This window comes from Choristoneura fumiferana, chromosome 24 (assembly GCF_025370935.1).
Source record: "Choristoneura fumiferana chromosome 24, NRCan_CFum_1, whole genome shotgun sequence".
In the NCBI taxonomy this organism is placed as follows: domain Eukaryota; kingdom Metazoa; phylum Arthropoda; class Insecta; order Lepidoptera; family Tortricidae; genus Choristoneura; species Choristoneura fumiferana.
The window spans coordinates 375,925-393,432 of NC_133495.1; the positions used below are offsets into that span (position 1 = coordinate 375,925).

The 17,508-nt window shown below is 41.0% G+C and overlaps 1 protein-coding gene across 1 annotated transcript in view; it reads left to right on the plus strand.

Moving 5' to 3' along the window:
• The window catches only part of LOC141442019 (uncharacterized), a 20,837-nt gene extending 3,356 nt beyond the window's left edge, over positions 1-17,481 (plus strand). Inside the window, exons 2-16 of the mRNA XM_074106934.1 lie at positions 6,014-6,088; positions 6,942-7,010; positions 7,096-7,161; positions 7,253-7,771; positions 8,111-8,351; positions 8,668-8,767; positions 9,272-9,395; positions 10,237-10,390; positions 10,777-11,028; positions 12,535-12,851; positions 13,173-13,299; positions 13,597-13,702; positions 14,520-14,609; positions 15,672-15,769; positions 16,427-17,481. Coding sequence (XP_073963035.1) covers positions 6,014-6,088; positions 6,942-7,010; positions 7,096-7,161; positions 7,253-7,771; positions 8,111-8,351; positions 8,668-8,767; positions 9,272-9,395; positions 10,237-10,390; positions 10,777-11,028; positions 12,535-12,851; positions 13,173-13,299; positions 13,597-13,702; positions 14,520-14,609; positions 15,672-15,769; positions 16,427-16,676 — 2,588 coding nt within the window. The 3' untranslated portion in view covers positions 16,677-17,481. The remainder of the gene's footprint in view (positions 1-6,013; positions 6,089-6,941; positions 7,011-7,095; positions 7,162-7,252; positions 7,772-8,110; positions 8,352-8,667; positions 8,768-9,271; positions 9,396-10,236; positions 10,391-10,776; positions 11,029-12,534; positions 12,852-13,172; positions 13,300-13,596; positions 13,703-14,519; positions 14,610-15,671; positions 15,770-16,426) is intronic.
• Positions 17,482-17,508: the final 27 nt, after the last annotated feature.

Genomic DNA, 17,508 nt, shown 5'->3' on the forward strand with positions numbered 1-17,508 from the left:
GGTTTGACCTATCGCCTCTCAAGCAGAGTCGTGGTTCAAACCCCGGCTCACACCTTCTTGAGTTTTTGAAATTCATGTGCGGAGTTACATTTAAATTCACCACGAGCTTTCGGTGAAGGAAAACATCGTGAGGAAACCTGCACAAACCTGCGAAGCATTCAATGGTGCGTGAAGTTCCCCAATCCGCACTGGCCCGCGTGAACTATGGCCCAAGCCCTCTTGTTCTGAGAGGAGGCCTGTGCCGCCCCAGCAGGACGTATATAGGCTGGATGATATGATATCTATACCTCAGCCTGTGCGCCAGTTCAGATGTTACCACTAATCCTAGATCCAATGATCTAATATGTAAATCTAGTCTAATGGTAAAGATTAAATGTTTTTTAAGCAGTTCTTAGGTGCGCTTCTATTTACGCGCAATGTAGCTGCGATGACATGTAGAATCGGGTCAAAAAGTCACCTATCTGTTATTCCAAACGTCCAACTACCTACATACTAATTTCATGACTCGAAGTCCAGAGGTGTTGTTATTTCGAGATTTTATCCCTATCCCGTGGGAATACCGGGATAAAAAGTATCCTATGTTTTAATCCAGGTTATAAACTAACTTTTCGCCAAAATTTCATCCAAATCCGTCCAGCCGTTTCAGCGTGAAAGAGTAACAAAGCATACTCTACTCACTCCTCACCCTCACAAACTTTCGCATTTATAATAATTAGTAATGATTTTTTAAAGTGAAAATACAACTAAATACTCTATGAATATTTTAAAACCTTATTGCTGTTATTACGTTTCGTGTATATGGGAGCGATTTATTCTGTTTGTAGCATTTGTTGTTATAGCAGCAACAGAAATACCTACATCATCTGTGAAAATTTCATCTTTATCTATCACAGTTCATCAGATACAACCTGCCAGCCTGGTTATAGAGGGACAGACAGACTGACAGACGGACAATAGAGTCCCGTTTTTAGCCTTTGGGTACGGAACCCTAAAAAGGCATAAGCGACTGTGTGCTGCTGTTGCATCCGTAGCATGTTTTTTCTGGTGTTGTGTGAGCAATAGGAATACGTAGATTTACATATTAGATCCAATGATCTAATATGTAAATTGAGTCTAATGGTAAAGATTTAACTGTTTTTTAAGCAGTTCTTAGGGTGCGCTTCTATTTACGCGCAATGTAGCTGCGATGACATGTAGAATCGATCAAACATATACTACTGCAGTTGAAATCCATCGCCCCGTTCACGATCCTCTTCGCTTCCAACTGAAGCTCTTCCGAAGCTACTAGAGGTTTATGGCAACAGTGGACGTCTTGTGGCTAATATGATGATAATGATGATGATGATCACACTCCTCTCGCAAGTGAAATTGAATGAGGGCTATCGCGTATGAATTCGCCACTAGAGGCGCTAGTGTACCCCTGAGCTACGCGGGTTTATTTATATTTAGAACAATTTTGTGAATATTTTGCAATATCTGAAATTAATTATGGCAAATATGCGTTCCGGGGCAATGAATGTCTGTGTTTTGAGACAGTTTTGTCTTTCGGAAACCTTTGTCCTCCCTTTTTTCCGAACAAAACGGGGACTATGCAACACTGTGGCATGCTCGATATTTTTATGGTACGGTTTTAAGGTGTATTAAATATGATTTTTGTAATAACAGACTTTGAAAGCCATACTTAAAAACCTCACGCAACAGTGCGCTATCTAGTGAGACAAAAAACGATAGCCCTCATTCAGTAAATATTATCTACTTTGTGGTAATAGGTAGTTTTTATTCAAGCTAGGTACCTAGTCAAGCATTGAAAGTTTAAGTATAAAACTGTCCCATGTAAATAGATAGGTTATCAGGCAGTTAGATATTATTATGTGAACAGGTATCTATAAAAAACCACTTAAAGTTGTTTTCGTCGGTTGAGGAAAATGACCTTTAAATATGCTGGAAATTGAAAATATTTACATAAATTAATTATAATGTTACGTAAGGTCGAAGCTGTACCATCCGGCGCGACGTGATGACCGGATTTAACGACACCTCGTAAATTATATTAATAGGATTATACCTAAACTTAATCGATCTGCTAACTTATTTTTCAATCGCTTTGCAGGTTCCGTATCTATGTAGGCAACTAATATACATTGTGTTTTTCTTGACTTCCTTTAACTTCGACAGACGGCTCCGTACGTTGATAGGAACCAGGTAACTATAGGTAATGTATATAAAGTTAATATTTACACAAATCGAATAAAAACTAACTTTGTGAAAAAAACACTTTTTTCATACAAAATAACTAATAACTCCAGTCAAGGGTCAAATTGTGATGTTCACAAACTTGACGAGTGAGTTTATTGAGTGATTTTAAACTATATCATTTTACTGTATTCTTACAAATAAATGTTTTTGAATTTGAATTTTGATTTGAAGTAAACCTACAAGTGTATTTATTTAACAACTATACATAATACAGCATAAAACAAATGAAAGTACCTAATTAAATAACTAAACGAACACTTTAGTTACTCGTACGGACAAGGAAAACTGGCCAAGAGCGTGTCCGACACGCCCAAAATAAGGTTCCGTAGCCATTTTACTAAGGTCGTATTTTAAGGAAAATATATATTTTATAAGTTTAGGTATATTTTATACCTTAAAACTATTTACTCTGAATAGCAAAATCGTCTTAGTAAACCCCTAATGTTACTTACTACCATCCTGATTTTTTTCAAATTTTTCCACCCACCGGCCGCTCGATTTTAATGAAAATTTGCACTTTAAAGTTGAATATTTTGCAAACAAATCACTGAATAGCAAAATCGTCTTAGTAACCCTTATGTTTTAAGAACTAACTTATTTTAAAAGTGTTTAATGTATGTACTAACAAATGAATGGATCTATGTTGTCTGATAAATAAATAAATTATTATTATTTAAAAGACCTATCCAACGATACTCCACACTACAGGATTGGACGAGGAAAAAAAATCCCCACTTTACGTCTATGGGAGGTACCTAAAAATTTTTTTTAAAATTTTTTATTGTACCTTTTTGTCGGCATACTTTACATATGTACATCCGTGCAAAATTACAGCTTTCTATCATTGATAGTCCTTGAGCAAAGCCGCGGATGGACGGACAGACAGACAGACAGACATGGCGAAACTATAAGGGTTCCGTTTTTGCCATTTTGGCTCCGGAACCCTAAAAAGGAAGGGGTCAAATTCCATTTTTTATGGCGTGGATGAAATCGCGAACAAAAGCTAGCTGTAAGTAAACTATGGCTATAGACTACACAAAACCTTCTTCCTATACGGATCTCTAAGAGACGTCTTCATCAGAGGACGTGGGACACATGACATTCTCAATAATTCTAATACATAATGAATGCGAACCATGCGAGTCGAGAAATGGTGAGTCGCGGCCTTGGCCTTTGCTGCGAGGAAGCCGGCTTTAAATATATTGATGATACTCTAACAAATAGCAAATATTAGAATACTGAGAGGTCCCGTCGGTTTACCTTGACGGTTAACCACTTCAGTTGGCGATAAGATTAACAGTTCCGAAACCAAATTGGGCAAAAACGTAGTTTTGGCTTATGTGTCTGTCTGTATGGCTTAGCTGATATATTCTAAGACTAGAAATCTGTAATTTGACATGGCCATCCACGACAGTCACACACCGACATCGACATAGTGTTAGGAGAATATTTTGAATACCTAACAAGATTTTTAGGTCACTTATCTCCCCTATACGTAACAGTAACCCCCTGTGTTTTTGTGTTCTTGTCTGCTCCATGGTGCAAAGGCTGGAGTGGGACCCGATTGAGAAATATTTACCCAAATTTTATTTGTTAGGATCTTTTTTACGAAAATGCATGTTGAGTATGTGTATAACTGTCTTATGTTGAACAGTTCTACTTTCTTCTTCTTGTATAGTAATTGGGTGTTCATTCTGTAGTCATATTTAAATAGGGTCTTTATTGATTTGTTTTGAGATCTTTGTAATTTTTGTAGGTTTGTGTTGGCAGCTGTTCCCCATATTTCGATTAAATAAGCTAAGTGTGATTTTATTAACGAATTGTATTGTCAAGCGAGCTTTGTGAGGGATGCATGATGCAATTCTTCGTAGTATACCTGTGACTGAAGACAATTTAGATTGTACATGTTGTATATGACCTTTCCAGCTTAATTTGTCATCTAAGTATAGCCCAAGCATCGACTTTATACCCTATATAATAATGGTTAGAAATGGTTATAAATTCGATGAGCCCAATATACTTTTCATGTCATGATGGGAATGATTTAGTGGTTGGCTATTGATTGTAAGGTTGATGTAGGACGGGAGGATTTTATTTTTAGCTTTAAATATCATATATGCCGTTTTGAAGGAAAGAAAGAAAGAAAGAAAATAATTTATTTATAACAGCAATGACACATAATTAGTAAGTAGTTTCTTCGTATTAATAGTTAAGAGATTATATTGACACCAGTAGTTAAAGAGATTAAGATTATTATGTGCTTGATGGATGAGATCCTGCAATGTCCTCCAAAGTGCAGCCGAAATAAAAAAGACAAGTATCATCCGCGTATAAACTTATGTTGTCCTGATAGTCCGATAGTTGTAACATTGTTAACATATAAAGAAAAAAGCAACGGGCCTAAAATCGATCCCTGAGGAATTCCACATGATACTAATGTCGGGTTAATGCTGTTTTCCCTTTCCCCTATCCTAACTAGTTGGTATCTATTAGTAAGATAAGATTTAAATATCTTGTGCGCGGTACCTGTGATACCCAAGTTACAAAATTTCTCTAAAACCAAAGCGTGGCTAACTGTATCAAACGCTTTCTTTAAATCTATGAAGACACCTAAACTAATGTTTCTATCGTCAATAATTCACTTTTATTTTTGTAATTAGATCCATGGCTGCAGATAAAGTGTTTGATTTGTTTCTAAAGCCGTACTTTTGAGATGTTAAAAAGTTTGTATTAGTAAGGTGTTCATCGAGGCGTCTATACAGTACTTTTTCATAGATCTTGGATATCACAGGAAGCACGGATATCGGTCGATGGTCTTCCGGGTTCGTTTTACTACCAGATTTAAAGATAGGTGTCACTCTCGCTACTTTTAGGCTGTCAGGAAACTTGCCGGTAGCAAGATTTTGATTTATCACGTTAGTGAGGTTTTCTACTATAAGTTTAGCAATACATTTTATCGATTTTGTACTTATTCCATCGATACCTGTGCTCGTATTAGCATTCAGACCGTTAATAATATTTGTTATTTCATCTACAGAACAAGGTTTCAGTGCATTCATTTCAGATGTGGGCTTATCATGTATGTACTTATGTGTGTATGTATTTCGTTGTATCTACGTTTGTTTGTTGTATTTGATTAGATAATTTTGTTCCAATAGATGATAAGAACTCATTAAAGACTTCGCAAACCTTATTACCATCTTCCACTGTTTGAGAGTCTACTACTAGTTTAGGTGGAGTACAGATATCTCTCCTAAGCCTTAACCTAATATGCTTCCTCTGTGAAACTCATAAAGCTAAAAACTATTTTAGATGACTTGGAGTAGTTTGACATCCATATAAGTAATACATTGGTAATACACACATATTACTACCTAACCATCGGTAATAAATAATAATCGGTATATTCACAAACATAATCAACCACACACAAGTTTTTTCTAACTGCAATTAATAATAATGACCGTAGGTAGTATAACTTGTCTTTCTATTAAATAAAATATGTCATAAATATACTCAGCGGCACAAAATTTGTCCCACTCTACATACAAAACTACCTAAGTATTTCTGCATAATTTTGAGGGCCAGATTTTTTGCCGTTCAGTATAGTTTATCTACTAGAAGTTGTACGCACGTATTTAAGTAGTCCTTTTGTAGATTCGTAGAATTTCACTCATTTCTGTAAGGTTCCGACTCGCTTTCATAGATCTGAACCTTCTCTAATCTGAACTACTAAACTAATCTTTTTTTGTTGCAGGCTTGGCCAGCAGCGGCGAGCCTACAGGCAATAGGCACCGGCGGTCAGCTGGTGTCTTCCTCAGCATTTCAGGAGGTTTGTTATTAGACTCTAAAGAATATACTATATGTTGATGGTGTCTTCCTTAACTTAGGCGAGAACGAAGATCGTTGACGAAATCACAGATCGTTCTGAAAAATACGGTTGCGGGCGCACAGAATATAGACTTGAAGGGCCGCGGCGCGGGCGGTTATTTTTCTCAAGACGTTTTTAATTCAGATCATTCATTCGAGTCTGTTTCAATTATTTTAGAAGAAATGTGTTTCTTGTTGCCACGTTGCCACGTTGCCTTGCAAATGTTGAGGAAGAATCTCGTAATTTGTTGCAAATTATCATTGATGTAACAAACACACCATTCACTTGTCCACTCAAAAAGTTTGTATAAATCTTCGTAATAAACCACTAACTTAGACACTTATTTAAATCATTGTATTGATGCGAAGGGCGATAATGAGATGGTTGGTTTTGAGGTTTAGGCACTGGTAATAACAGGAAAATACTTTCAAATGTTCAAGGACGCGTTGAAATAAGTTTCGTAGTGGTTACAACACAAAAATTTTCGCCAGAAAGAAAATCGTATAAAGGCAATTTCAAACGTCCATACCTTCAAACATGTTTCCAAAAGATTCATTAGTCCGTAGATATCGCTTCGTGATTAAATGGAAACTTAAAAATCTTCGTAAAGTTCGGCCCTGTGTTCATTACAAGTTTTTATTTAACTTGCTATGTCAGTATGGGTCAAATTTGTAAAGTCGAAGTTGATGTCGGATTGACTTTCTACAAACAAACGTACATAGGTTAGATGATAAGATAATGCATGTACCTAACCTACAGTCAACAAAAAGTTTTTTTTCTACACTTTCTAACTATAATATATCTTTGTCGATAGAAAGACCAAGTGACAAAAACGTCCCTAACGCCGGACCTCTGCTTCCAGTGCAGCTGCCGATTCAACTGGGTACAGTACCTATTACATGCTCATTTTTAAAATCAAACATGAACCTCTCATTGTAAAGTCACTTATCGAACCTCACTATCTGCAGGAGGGCAAGGCGGCGTGACGCTGCCAGTGCTGGTGCTACCCGTGCCCGTGTACACCAAGGCTCCAGGTAGAAAGAAGAGAAGTTTAAAATAGAATTAAAACATTGAAATATGATAGAAAATAAATCTCTACAGCACACTATGCTTTGATTTTCGCAGATACCTGCAATGCCCACCATAACAATGAGCAAACCGAAGTCAACGAAGGTGTTTACCCTCTGCCGCCGCAAGTGCAATCCGCAACTTACGTCGCCAACCGCCAGCAATTTACCGAAACAACCCCCCCCAGCGTCCAGAAATCAGCTCAACAACACAACAACTTAGAGCAGTTCAAGCAACAGTTCTTTGACGCTGAACCCAATGACCAAGTCAATGTCCAAAGACCTGTCAAGGGCCTCCCACCGTTCTTCAATACTGGATCGCAACAGGACAATCAGAAGCCTGTCAGAAATTTTCTTTCCCAGATCCCGAAAATAACTGAAGTTGTTCCACCCAGAGGTAGTCTTAACTTTAATCTTGGAGCTGGTGGCAGTAAAGTGAGCTTTGGGGTGGAAGCTCCTGGGTCACTTCAGGTTTCTCCAGGAAGAGCTCCGAATGTCAACTTGGGCGTTCAAGTCTCTGCGCCTGCACTTGAAGATGCAATACCGTTTTCGGCAGGACTATTCGACCAACTTTTCCGTGAGCATTTTTAAATATTTATCTACTTATCTTTTATTATAGTGTTCCATTGCGTAAAAGCTACGCTAACGTTCACCGTTTGTCGAGAAATCAAGATGTTTTTTTTGGGCTCTTGGTGCACCTTATGATCTGAATTGATCTGATATATGTACACCGTGTTTTTCCGATTTTAGCAAATATATTCCTTGAGAAACATACAGGTGCACTAAGAAGGAAAATCACGAAATTCCAAAAGGGTTACAAATCTAGCCAATTTTTTATTCTTCCACGGGAGCGAGCGAAGCGAATTTGCTTCAATTTAATTGCTCCTTATTAAACCCCTCCGTATCCCCACTGCAGACACATCAGCAGAAATGGTCCAGAGCTTCCAACGCCAAGTGCCACAAGCTCCCGAGCTGCCGGCCGTTTTGATCCCGGACCGCTCTCTGCCGGACCGCATTCCGGTCGTGCCGGAGGAGCCATCCGGTAGCGCCCCGATCCCGGCTGCGGCGCCCCCGCGCCCCCGCTTTGACCGCTCACTGCAGCTTCGTATCGACCTCAATGTACCCCATGCTGACTATACTGAGGCTTTCCAGACACAGTACGTTGAATATATTTGATCATCACTTATATAAACAATGCCCTTATGATTTTACGTAATAGTAGTGTTAATAAATAAAAAAAAATATAGGTAATAGTCAACTCCTAGTTTTTGAAAGAAGCTCTATGGATGGATGACTAAATACTTATCCACTAAGATAAACGTCGGAGTGCGGGTCACTGTCCAAGTTATCGCCATTTAAGTATAAAAAGAGAGGCAATACCGACTTCCTGTCAAAAAAATCCAGTAAATAAAGACCCACAATGAGGTTATTAATTATTGTTCAACAAGTTTTTCACCAGTTCTTATTTGACAGGTGGCACGCGGGCTCCAGAACAGCTCGTACTGTGGTGGAAGACGGTGGTACCACCTTCTACCAAGCCCCTCTTTCTGATGGCCGCGTGCAGTTCCTAGAGGTAATGTTCCTTAAAAATTATTGATGGGTATTGATTGATTTCCTCATGAACGCTAATCAAAAAGGTGGAGAGAGGTCTACTCAAAACATAGACTAATAATATGTGCATTGACGGCCGACTGAAGCGCTCTTACTGGTAGTATTTTAAGCTACGCACAACGGGATCCATTAGTGTCTTCTTCAACCCCAATATTGGCAAAATCACTATGTAGCCCGTAATATGTCCCACTACTGGGCAAAGGCCTCCCTCCCATTTCTTCCGCTACTCTTCCCTATCCTGAGCATGCATCTGCCAATCGAGCTGAAATGCTCTCAGGTCGCGCCGTCTCGTCTTGGGTCTGCCTCTGCTCCTTTGGCCATCCCTCGGAACCCTTTCGGTATAACGATTCGTGACCATGGAGCTATAATATTTCCCAAAAATGTATACAATGGTAGTATTTCATCGCTTGCCTACCTGTAAAGAAAAGTAAACTTGCATAACTACTGAAGACTTTAAACTTCACAGGTCCGAGTAGACCGTACCGGAGATAAAGTGGTAAGGCGGTGCACCCTGTCGCCTCTGATGCCTGGGAGCACAAAAGACCAGACCTTCCCAGGACTGCCAGATGTAGATGGCTTCGAATTCGCTGGTATGTTTAATTGTGCAAAGTATAATCGAGTTTACCTTTGTTACTCAAGATCAGCAAATGAAGCAAAATTCTCTACTTATCTACAATTAGAAGTCTATCGCTGTTAGATATCGTGTGGCTTCGTCAACTGCAAAATCATTTTTTTTTATTCGACTGGATGTCAAACGAGCAAGTGGGTCTCCTGATGGTAAGAGATCACCACCGCCCATAAACATCTGCAACACCAGGGGTATTGCAGACACGTTGCCAACCTAGAGGCCTAAGATGGGATACCTCACGTGCCAGTAATTTCACCGGCACAGCAATTTCATCATCGGACCAAATAACCATAGGACATCCACTGTTGGACAATTTGACATTTTCTACCCCATACATAGGCCTCCCCCACGCATAGGCCTCCCCCCATGCATTGGCCTCCCCAATACCCCATACATAGACCTCTCTCATACGGTCGAGGAAACTGAATCAGGTACCAGGGTGGAACCTTTTCATAACCAATTTCGCTATGATTTCTTTGGCCGATGTATGGTACCCTGGTACGTGATTCAGTTTCTTTGACTGTACATAGGTCACTCCCATCGAAAAATATGCCTATATGCATCTACCTACAGTATTTAAAATCCTATTTTAGTTACTTAGCACATAAACTATCATGTTTACGATTGTTAGGAGCTGTTTCACCACCCGTTGATTAATTTTAGCTGACGGATAAATGTGATGCCATCTCCGTCTATTCGAACAAAACAAACAGAGACGGCATCACATTTATCCGTCAAATAAATTTAATCAATAAAATTGATGGTGAAACAGCCCCTTAATGTTAACCTGATCGCGTCTTCAGGTTACACGTCAGCTGAGGGCCAGTCCCAGGTGGAGAGGTGGCATCGCGTGGTGGCGGGCGGCCCGGGCGAGGGCGGCGCGGCGCGCGGCGAGTCCCTCACCTTCCACCACGAGCTGCTCGTCACCAGGAACAACGGGGCTTCCGTGCCTCTGAGGTAATGATGGATGTTTCTTATGTATATTGGGTCAGGCGTTACTTTGCGGAGGACCACATCTGTGAACTGTCTCTTATGTTCCTTACAAGATAATTGAGGGTATAGTGGCTAGTGGACACGGTATGCTTGCAGCTTTACTATTGTAAATGCGATTTTAACTCCAAAATTGCTAAACGGATTTGGATGAAACTTGTGGTATACCTACAGTACAGAGACATGAAGACTGGTTCCACTGTATAGTATTTATTATTTTCAAATTTAGTTAAATCTCTGAATTTAAATTCAATTTCCAAACGGCTATATATAGTAAATGCATTATGTAACTAAAATTATTTTCTTCTTATCAGTCTTACCCAACTGCTTACCGAAGCATCATTGTTTTCCAGATACTCAGTGGTAACAGACTCCTCTGTCCTCGGCCCCGCTTGCGACGCCTACACCCACCGATACCGTCAGCTCGCCGGGCCAGCAGATGCCGTGTTGCCCGATACTTCCAAGGAATGTGACGTCTTCGACGACCTGCCAGAACCAGCTGCTAACGACAAGCATGCGTTCGCTGAAATAGCGGCCCGTTTCAAGCCCCTGCTCGAATTCTCGCTGCCCATGCGAGATACCAGATACGACTTTGCTTTGGATAAGTAAGTGTAATTCCTGGCTCTATTGAAGGGGAGATTAGATATAGCTAACTAAAAATAAAAACCGGCCAAGAGCGTGTCGGACACGCCCGAAATAGGGTTCCGTAGCCATTAGGAAAAATTAAGTAATATTTTTTCTAAGGATTTCGTAACGTATTTTGTAGGGAATATTCCATGTTTAGGTAATATTTTATACCTTAGGCTGCTATTTACTCTTAAACTACTAATAATTCTCAAGAAACTTAACCGTTATAGTTTTTCTTGTACGTTCGATATACTTACTACCATTCTGAATTTTTTTCAATTTTTCCACCCACCGGTTTAGATTTTAGAGGGGGGGCTTTAAAGTTGAATATTTTGCAAAAAAAACCCTGAGTCGATTTTTTTTAAAGCAACCCCATAATGGTTTTAAAAGACCTATCCAACGATACCCAACACTACAAGGTTGGATGAGAGAAAAAAAATCACCCCCACTTTACGTCTATGGGAGGTACTTTAAAAATAAAATCTTTTGAATCTAGTACGTTGGACACCTCTGGCGCGTATACCGACAAATGTGTTCCGAAAATCTTTTTCATTTATGATTGATTTTTTGGAGTCTTTTTGTATATTTTATTTCAACTCCAAATTTGTTACTTTTACGGGTATCCCGTGAAACCATATCGCAAATACAAACAGAGACATGAAGACTTGAGTTTCATGAGACAGAAAAAGAGACCAGCACTGGGAATCGAACCCAGGTCCTCAGCATTCCGTGCTGCGTGCTATAACCCCTACACCACTGCTGGACAGGAATCTAGACATGAATTATGATTGATTGCTTAGTAGCGACGTATGCAGCTGAGATATGTATGCATAGGAAAAATTCGTGTCTAGATTCCTGTCCAGCAGTGGTGTAGGGGTTATAGCACGCAGTACGGAATGCTGAGGACCTGGGTTCGATTCCCAGTGCTGGTCTCTTTTTCTGGTTTTCTGTGCATCCATGTCTCAGTTTGTATTTGCTTTTTCATTAAAAAAAATCTTACATAAAAGTCATTACCACTTGTATAGGTAGGTCTCTCTGCTGAGCAGTCATAATATATGTAGACATCCGCTCACAATGAAAAGGCTTGAGCTGTACTCGTAGTTCCCACTCAGACCTACTGCCAATTGGGAACTTTGCACACATTTAGCTTCTTAGGTGCATGCAGGAATGGCAGGATGCAAGATTCCTCACGATGATTTCCTAAGCCGGAACGGGCGTAGTGATTTTTAAATATAATTATATTTTTATATATATTGCTCATAACTAAAAATCTAAAAAATTGCGAGTCAGAGCTCGAGCCCATGATTCACATGAGACACCATAGATGAAATAACTAGCTTAGGTATCCACGGCTATATTAGGTTAGGGCCCTTCGTGACGAAGAGAAATAAATGAGATTATCAAAATAGAACGAAACTTCTCGACGCTCGAGAAATCCTTTCCATTCCCCAAAATACTGAGCTGATATGTTAAAAATTTCACAGATTCAAGGTTGATTTCCAACGTAATTATCTGGATGAGGCTGAGGAAGCAGTCCGCAAAAACATCCTCACGCAGAAATCTCGGTTCGTCGCAGCGGGCAACCGCCTCGCTGACACTTTCGAGCTGGCAGTCAACTTCCTGGCCGATCGATTGGACGACGAGATTGAGAAACTCCTCGGAGTAATCCAGCCGAAAGAGGGCACTGAGGAACCGGGTCTTGTCCCCTTCCCGTACTCAGACAATGAAGTTAAGGACATCTCAAACAAACTGCCTGATGAGTTTGACTGGCGTCCACGTGGTGCTGTGTCTCCTGTACGATGTAAGTAATTAGACCATTCTTATAAAGCGATCGTCTAGGCAAGGCAACTTACGCGCAGGGGCTGTACTCCCCAAATGCTAGTTCACAGTCCTTAGTCCGTCCGGCATTCAGTGCACGCCGGGACTCGGCCGATTGTAGGCAGTCAGCGATGAAACGAAAATGCGTGCCCACTTTTAGAAATCACTTGCACTATTGTTTATACTCGTAAGTAAGATCACTAAATTAAGAACACATACGTTATACAGTAACAGTCAAGTTATAATCATAGAAACTTAGTGTAATCCAATAGAATTCATAATCAGAAAAATATAATCATTCCAGTCCAAGGCACAACCTGTTCGTCTTGTTGGGCCTTCGCGGTGGCAGGCGCCACGGAAGGAGCTCTCTTCAAGAAGACCAACCGCCTGGTGCCTTTGAGCCCGCAGTGCCTTGTTGACTGCGGAAAACCGTAAGTACTCTGTTCAACATGAGCTTTGCCAAACAGTCAGAAGATTATCTTTGTTTTATCCCCAACGACGCAAATACTCCCCAGTATTATAAGTTAAACCTGAGTATAATGTGTAGATATGTCTGTTGCATCGTTGCTGCTAACGTAGGAAGAGATGTTGATGTGTTTTTGTGTGGTTTTTTATACTTAGCTGATTTTCCTAATGCCAGGTAGTACCGAGACGCACTGCCGCAAATTACATTGAGAGAATATAGCAACCAGAAGATACGGCTTGAAATGTTGTTGGATGTATTGCAGGTACGGCACGAATGGCTGCAACGGTACGTGGCCCAGCTTTGCGTACGACTATGTCCAGGGCCGCGGTCTTCCTGCCTGGGACGAATACACCGAGTACGAGGCCAAGGTACAACCAATACATTCTAAGAATCCAGTGGAGTTTGCGTGCTTAAAACTTGAAATGCACTGACAGCGACGGCGGAGCGGCACGGAGGCGGAACTGCTTGTAATATTCGAGCTAACATGAAAGAGTACGCATAGAATACCTAAGCGTGGCACGGTTATTCTATGCTGACTAGATTTTAGTAGAAGCTCTCCCATGTCGTCAATGATACTGCAATGCCGCGTACCTAACTAACTGTCTAGTGCCACGAGACTAGAGGCAAATTATACAGAAGAGTGTTAAAATTAAATAAATCTTTGTGTTAAACCAGCCGCGTAATTTCAAATTTTCTGCTTTTGTAGGAGTAGGTTGAAGGTTGTAGTGGAAATGAGAAGAACAATGACTGCAACAGTGTAAAAGAACACGATAGGCGACGGAATTCGGTGAACGACAGCTCGGCCATTCTCATTTTATCGTGCACCTGTCTAATTACACACTGAAACTGAGTGCACATCTAGAAAAAGGATGGCTGCCATCTTATCATTTTATCATTTATCTGTGAACTTAAGTCTAATTACCGGTGTCACTAGTGCGGGAAAAAAGCGGTACGGTAATTAGACAGGTGCACAATAACATGAGAATGACCGACGTAATACTTGTTGATGATGTTCGTTCGCAGAAGTAATTTAAAACAAGTTGCGCGACCACACCACAATAGGTGAACCAACAAATTAGTTAGTGCATTTGCCGCATGAGGTGGGTAAAGTAATGAACTTAAAATATGAGGTTGTGATTGTGAACTTTTATCTTTTCACAAAACAGCGAATTCATTATTGCGCAGGTGTTGGAGTGCAAGGACCGCAGCGTGCCCCCCGTCACGCACATCAGCGGACACGTCAACGTCACTGCGAACAGCGTGTCTGCTCTTAAGGTGTGTCTCCAACTACAACCAGACTTTACTCATGCTCGACGGCGACGTAGATTGAACTGCAGGGCTACTACCGAAACTCGAAACTCCAAGTTCGTGTCGTGCGGTCCTTTCGCTCTCGTATTAAATAGTATAATTGTCAGAGGGACCGCACGACACGAACTTCGAGTTTCGTAGTAGCCCTGCTGGACCTCCGAGGTCTGTGTGCCGACATTGTGCCGAGCGCGACCGCTGTGTTCTGGCTACCTGGATGCTTGTGTTATCGTGCGTGAGGGGCTCCTTAAATTAAAATAATGCAGAATTCTGGACTTCTGTACCATATTTTCCACTGGGTGTAGATCGCGATAACCTGTAATAGCTCCCGATATTTTGACGCATCTTTATGATCTCGGGAAGATAGATAGATAGATAGATAGATAAAATGTTTATTTGTTACTGCAAACACACACAATCAAAATTACATAAATAAGAAAAAAAAAAGAACAGTCCTAACTTAAAAGTAAACAATTTTCAATTGTTTGTGTGCGCTGCAGTAGTGCAAAAGGGTCATGGCTCAGTGGTCAACATTGCTCATAGGAGCAAAACACTGATATTCTGCCACAACCCAGAGGGGAGGGGAAGACTGCAGAAATTGAGAGAGGATGGGAGTATTTTGTAGATCGAACTTGTCTTCCTCCATTTTAATCATTCAATTATCTCTATGTAACATTCAGTTGAACAAACTGAATCACGTACCAAGATAGAACCTTTGCGCTACTAATGTCTTATTGACATCCCCTCCATACATCTGCCAAAGATATCGTAGTGAAATTGATTGTGACAAAGTTCCACCCTGGAACGGCAGAGGGCCTATACCCAACTGTGTATGTCCTACGGCTGATATGATGAGGATGATGACATATCATAGCGTTCCTCAGATTGGAAAACTTAAGAGATTATTTTTATTTGAGTGATTTAGATTTAATTAACCCCAAAGCTAAGCGTTATTTCCTATGGTTATTTCAAACTGCGTCTAGGGTGGTACTTATCTGGTTGTCTGTCGTTGCAAGTAATGATTTTGTACAGGTGGCGATCAGGAAGCACGCTCCGAACGTCGTGATAGTGGACGGCAGAGCCGACAGTTTCGTGCTCTACAAGAAGGGAGTTCTCAAGGATAAGCGATGGTGAGGCTGTCGAATTTATTTTTCATCACACTTGCTCGTAAACAGTGTCGTAAAATGCAGGCTACCTTGGTTGCAACCCCCAAATAGAGCCCTCGACCTTATGTGCTTGTCATGAAACCCGTGGTCGGTAAATGAGTCATTGTCCGTACTAATTTTCATGTCATGAAGCCCAAGGTTGGTAAATGAGTTTGTCACTGCATGGTGTGCTGCTGCTCCGTGCGCGCGCTGCACACGCACGCCATGCACATGCTGCGGGGGGGGAGGGGGGGGGAGGCAGCTGGCGCTGCCAAGAGCGCAGTTAGCGGTATCGACAATTTTTGAAAAATATTAGTTTTTCTTTTTACAAATATACAATTTCACTCCCAAATGTGATGAAAAACATTGTATGTCGCACGGGCGGTACTAGATTACGAACATCGACTCATTAAAGCCCTCAGTCTTCGACTTCGGGCTTTTAATAGACTCTCGTTCGTAATTCCTTATTTACCGCCCTTAAGACACAATGTACTATTCATATTTGTTACATAGTACATCTGAATAGGTACTATGACAGTGTATAAATAAGCAAATTTACCGCCATCTCCTTCTCGGTCTGCGTCGGGATCGCTGGGCGCTTTCCGGTACCCCCCTGGTGACCCGTTATTAATTTGTTCGTAGCGGCTTGACGAAGCCAGCTCTCAACCACGCCGTGCTGGCCGTCGGCTGGGGCAACAAGGACGGCCCCCACTTCATCCTGAAGAACAGCTGGACTGCCAAGTGGGGAGAGGAGGGCTACATCAGAGTCGACCCTAGCGTCTGCGCTCTGCTGCAGCGACCCTCATATCCTCTGATAGAACAGCCCAACATCGATAGGGAGGAGTTAAGAGCTGCCGCCGCGAGCGTATCTAATAGTAATGACCAGGACTGAGATACTTTAAGCATTGAAATAACCAGTTTATATGCGTCAGCGGAATGACAGGCTAAATCTGTTGCCAGAAATTTATCCTGCGAGAGAACTTTTAAACATAGTGGTAGATTTATGATTTAACAAGCAATATGCAGGGCTATTTAAGAAACGGGACGCTCAAAAAAAGATCTTTACAAGCTTTAGGCTAAGTATCTAACAGAGATGAGAAAGCGGAGAGTTGTGCGAGAAAAATTGTAGCAAGAGATTTACTTAATTCGTGTAGTCTAGTCCTATTGTTCCATCAGCCTTGCTTTTCTTCCATATCACTGGTAATGCGCTAAGTAGGTAAGTGCTAAGAGAGTCGTCACCGTCTGTCTGTTCCGAGCTACTCTTTTCTACTTCTTCTTCTTGTCCTTTAAACACGTTTCACACGGTTGACAGTAGCGTCCCAACCGGAATGACCTTGCTTGTTGCAATCCATTCATGCAGACTGCAGTTAACTAAATTACGTCCTTGGCAGGCGGTCGCGTTTTTCCAACTGCAACTCGCTTCTGATTCGCTAGCGTGTCGGCGCGTGGTTGTAAATCGTGTAGCCGAAACACAGCCCGTGGTTGTAAACCAAGTTCCAGCCAAGGTCACCTCTGTTGGGACGCTGGTTTACAACCGTCAGGAACGTGTTTTGATATTGTTTCGAATGGCGCTTATGAGCTGGCTATTTCTGATTTGGCAATCTTTTTTTTTTGTTAAACAAGTTTTGTGAGATAAGAATTAGAATCTTACACTGCCATTATTTTGACGCCATAATATTTGATTAAAATTATGTTTGTCTACTTATTTGTCTTTTATTCTTAAT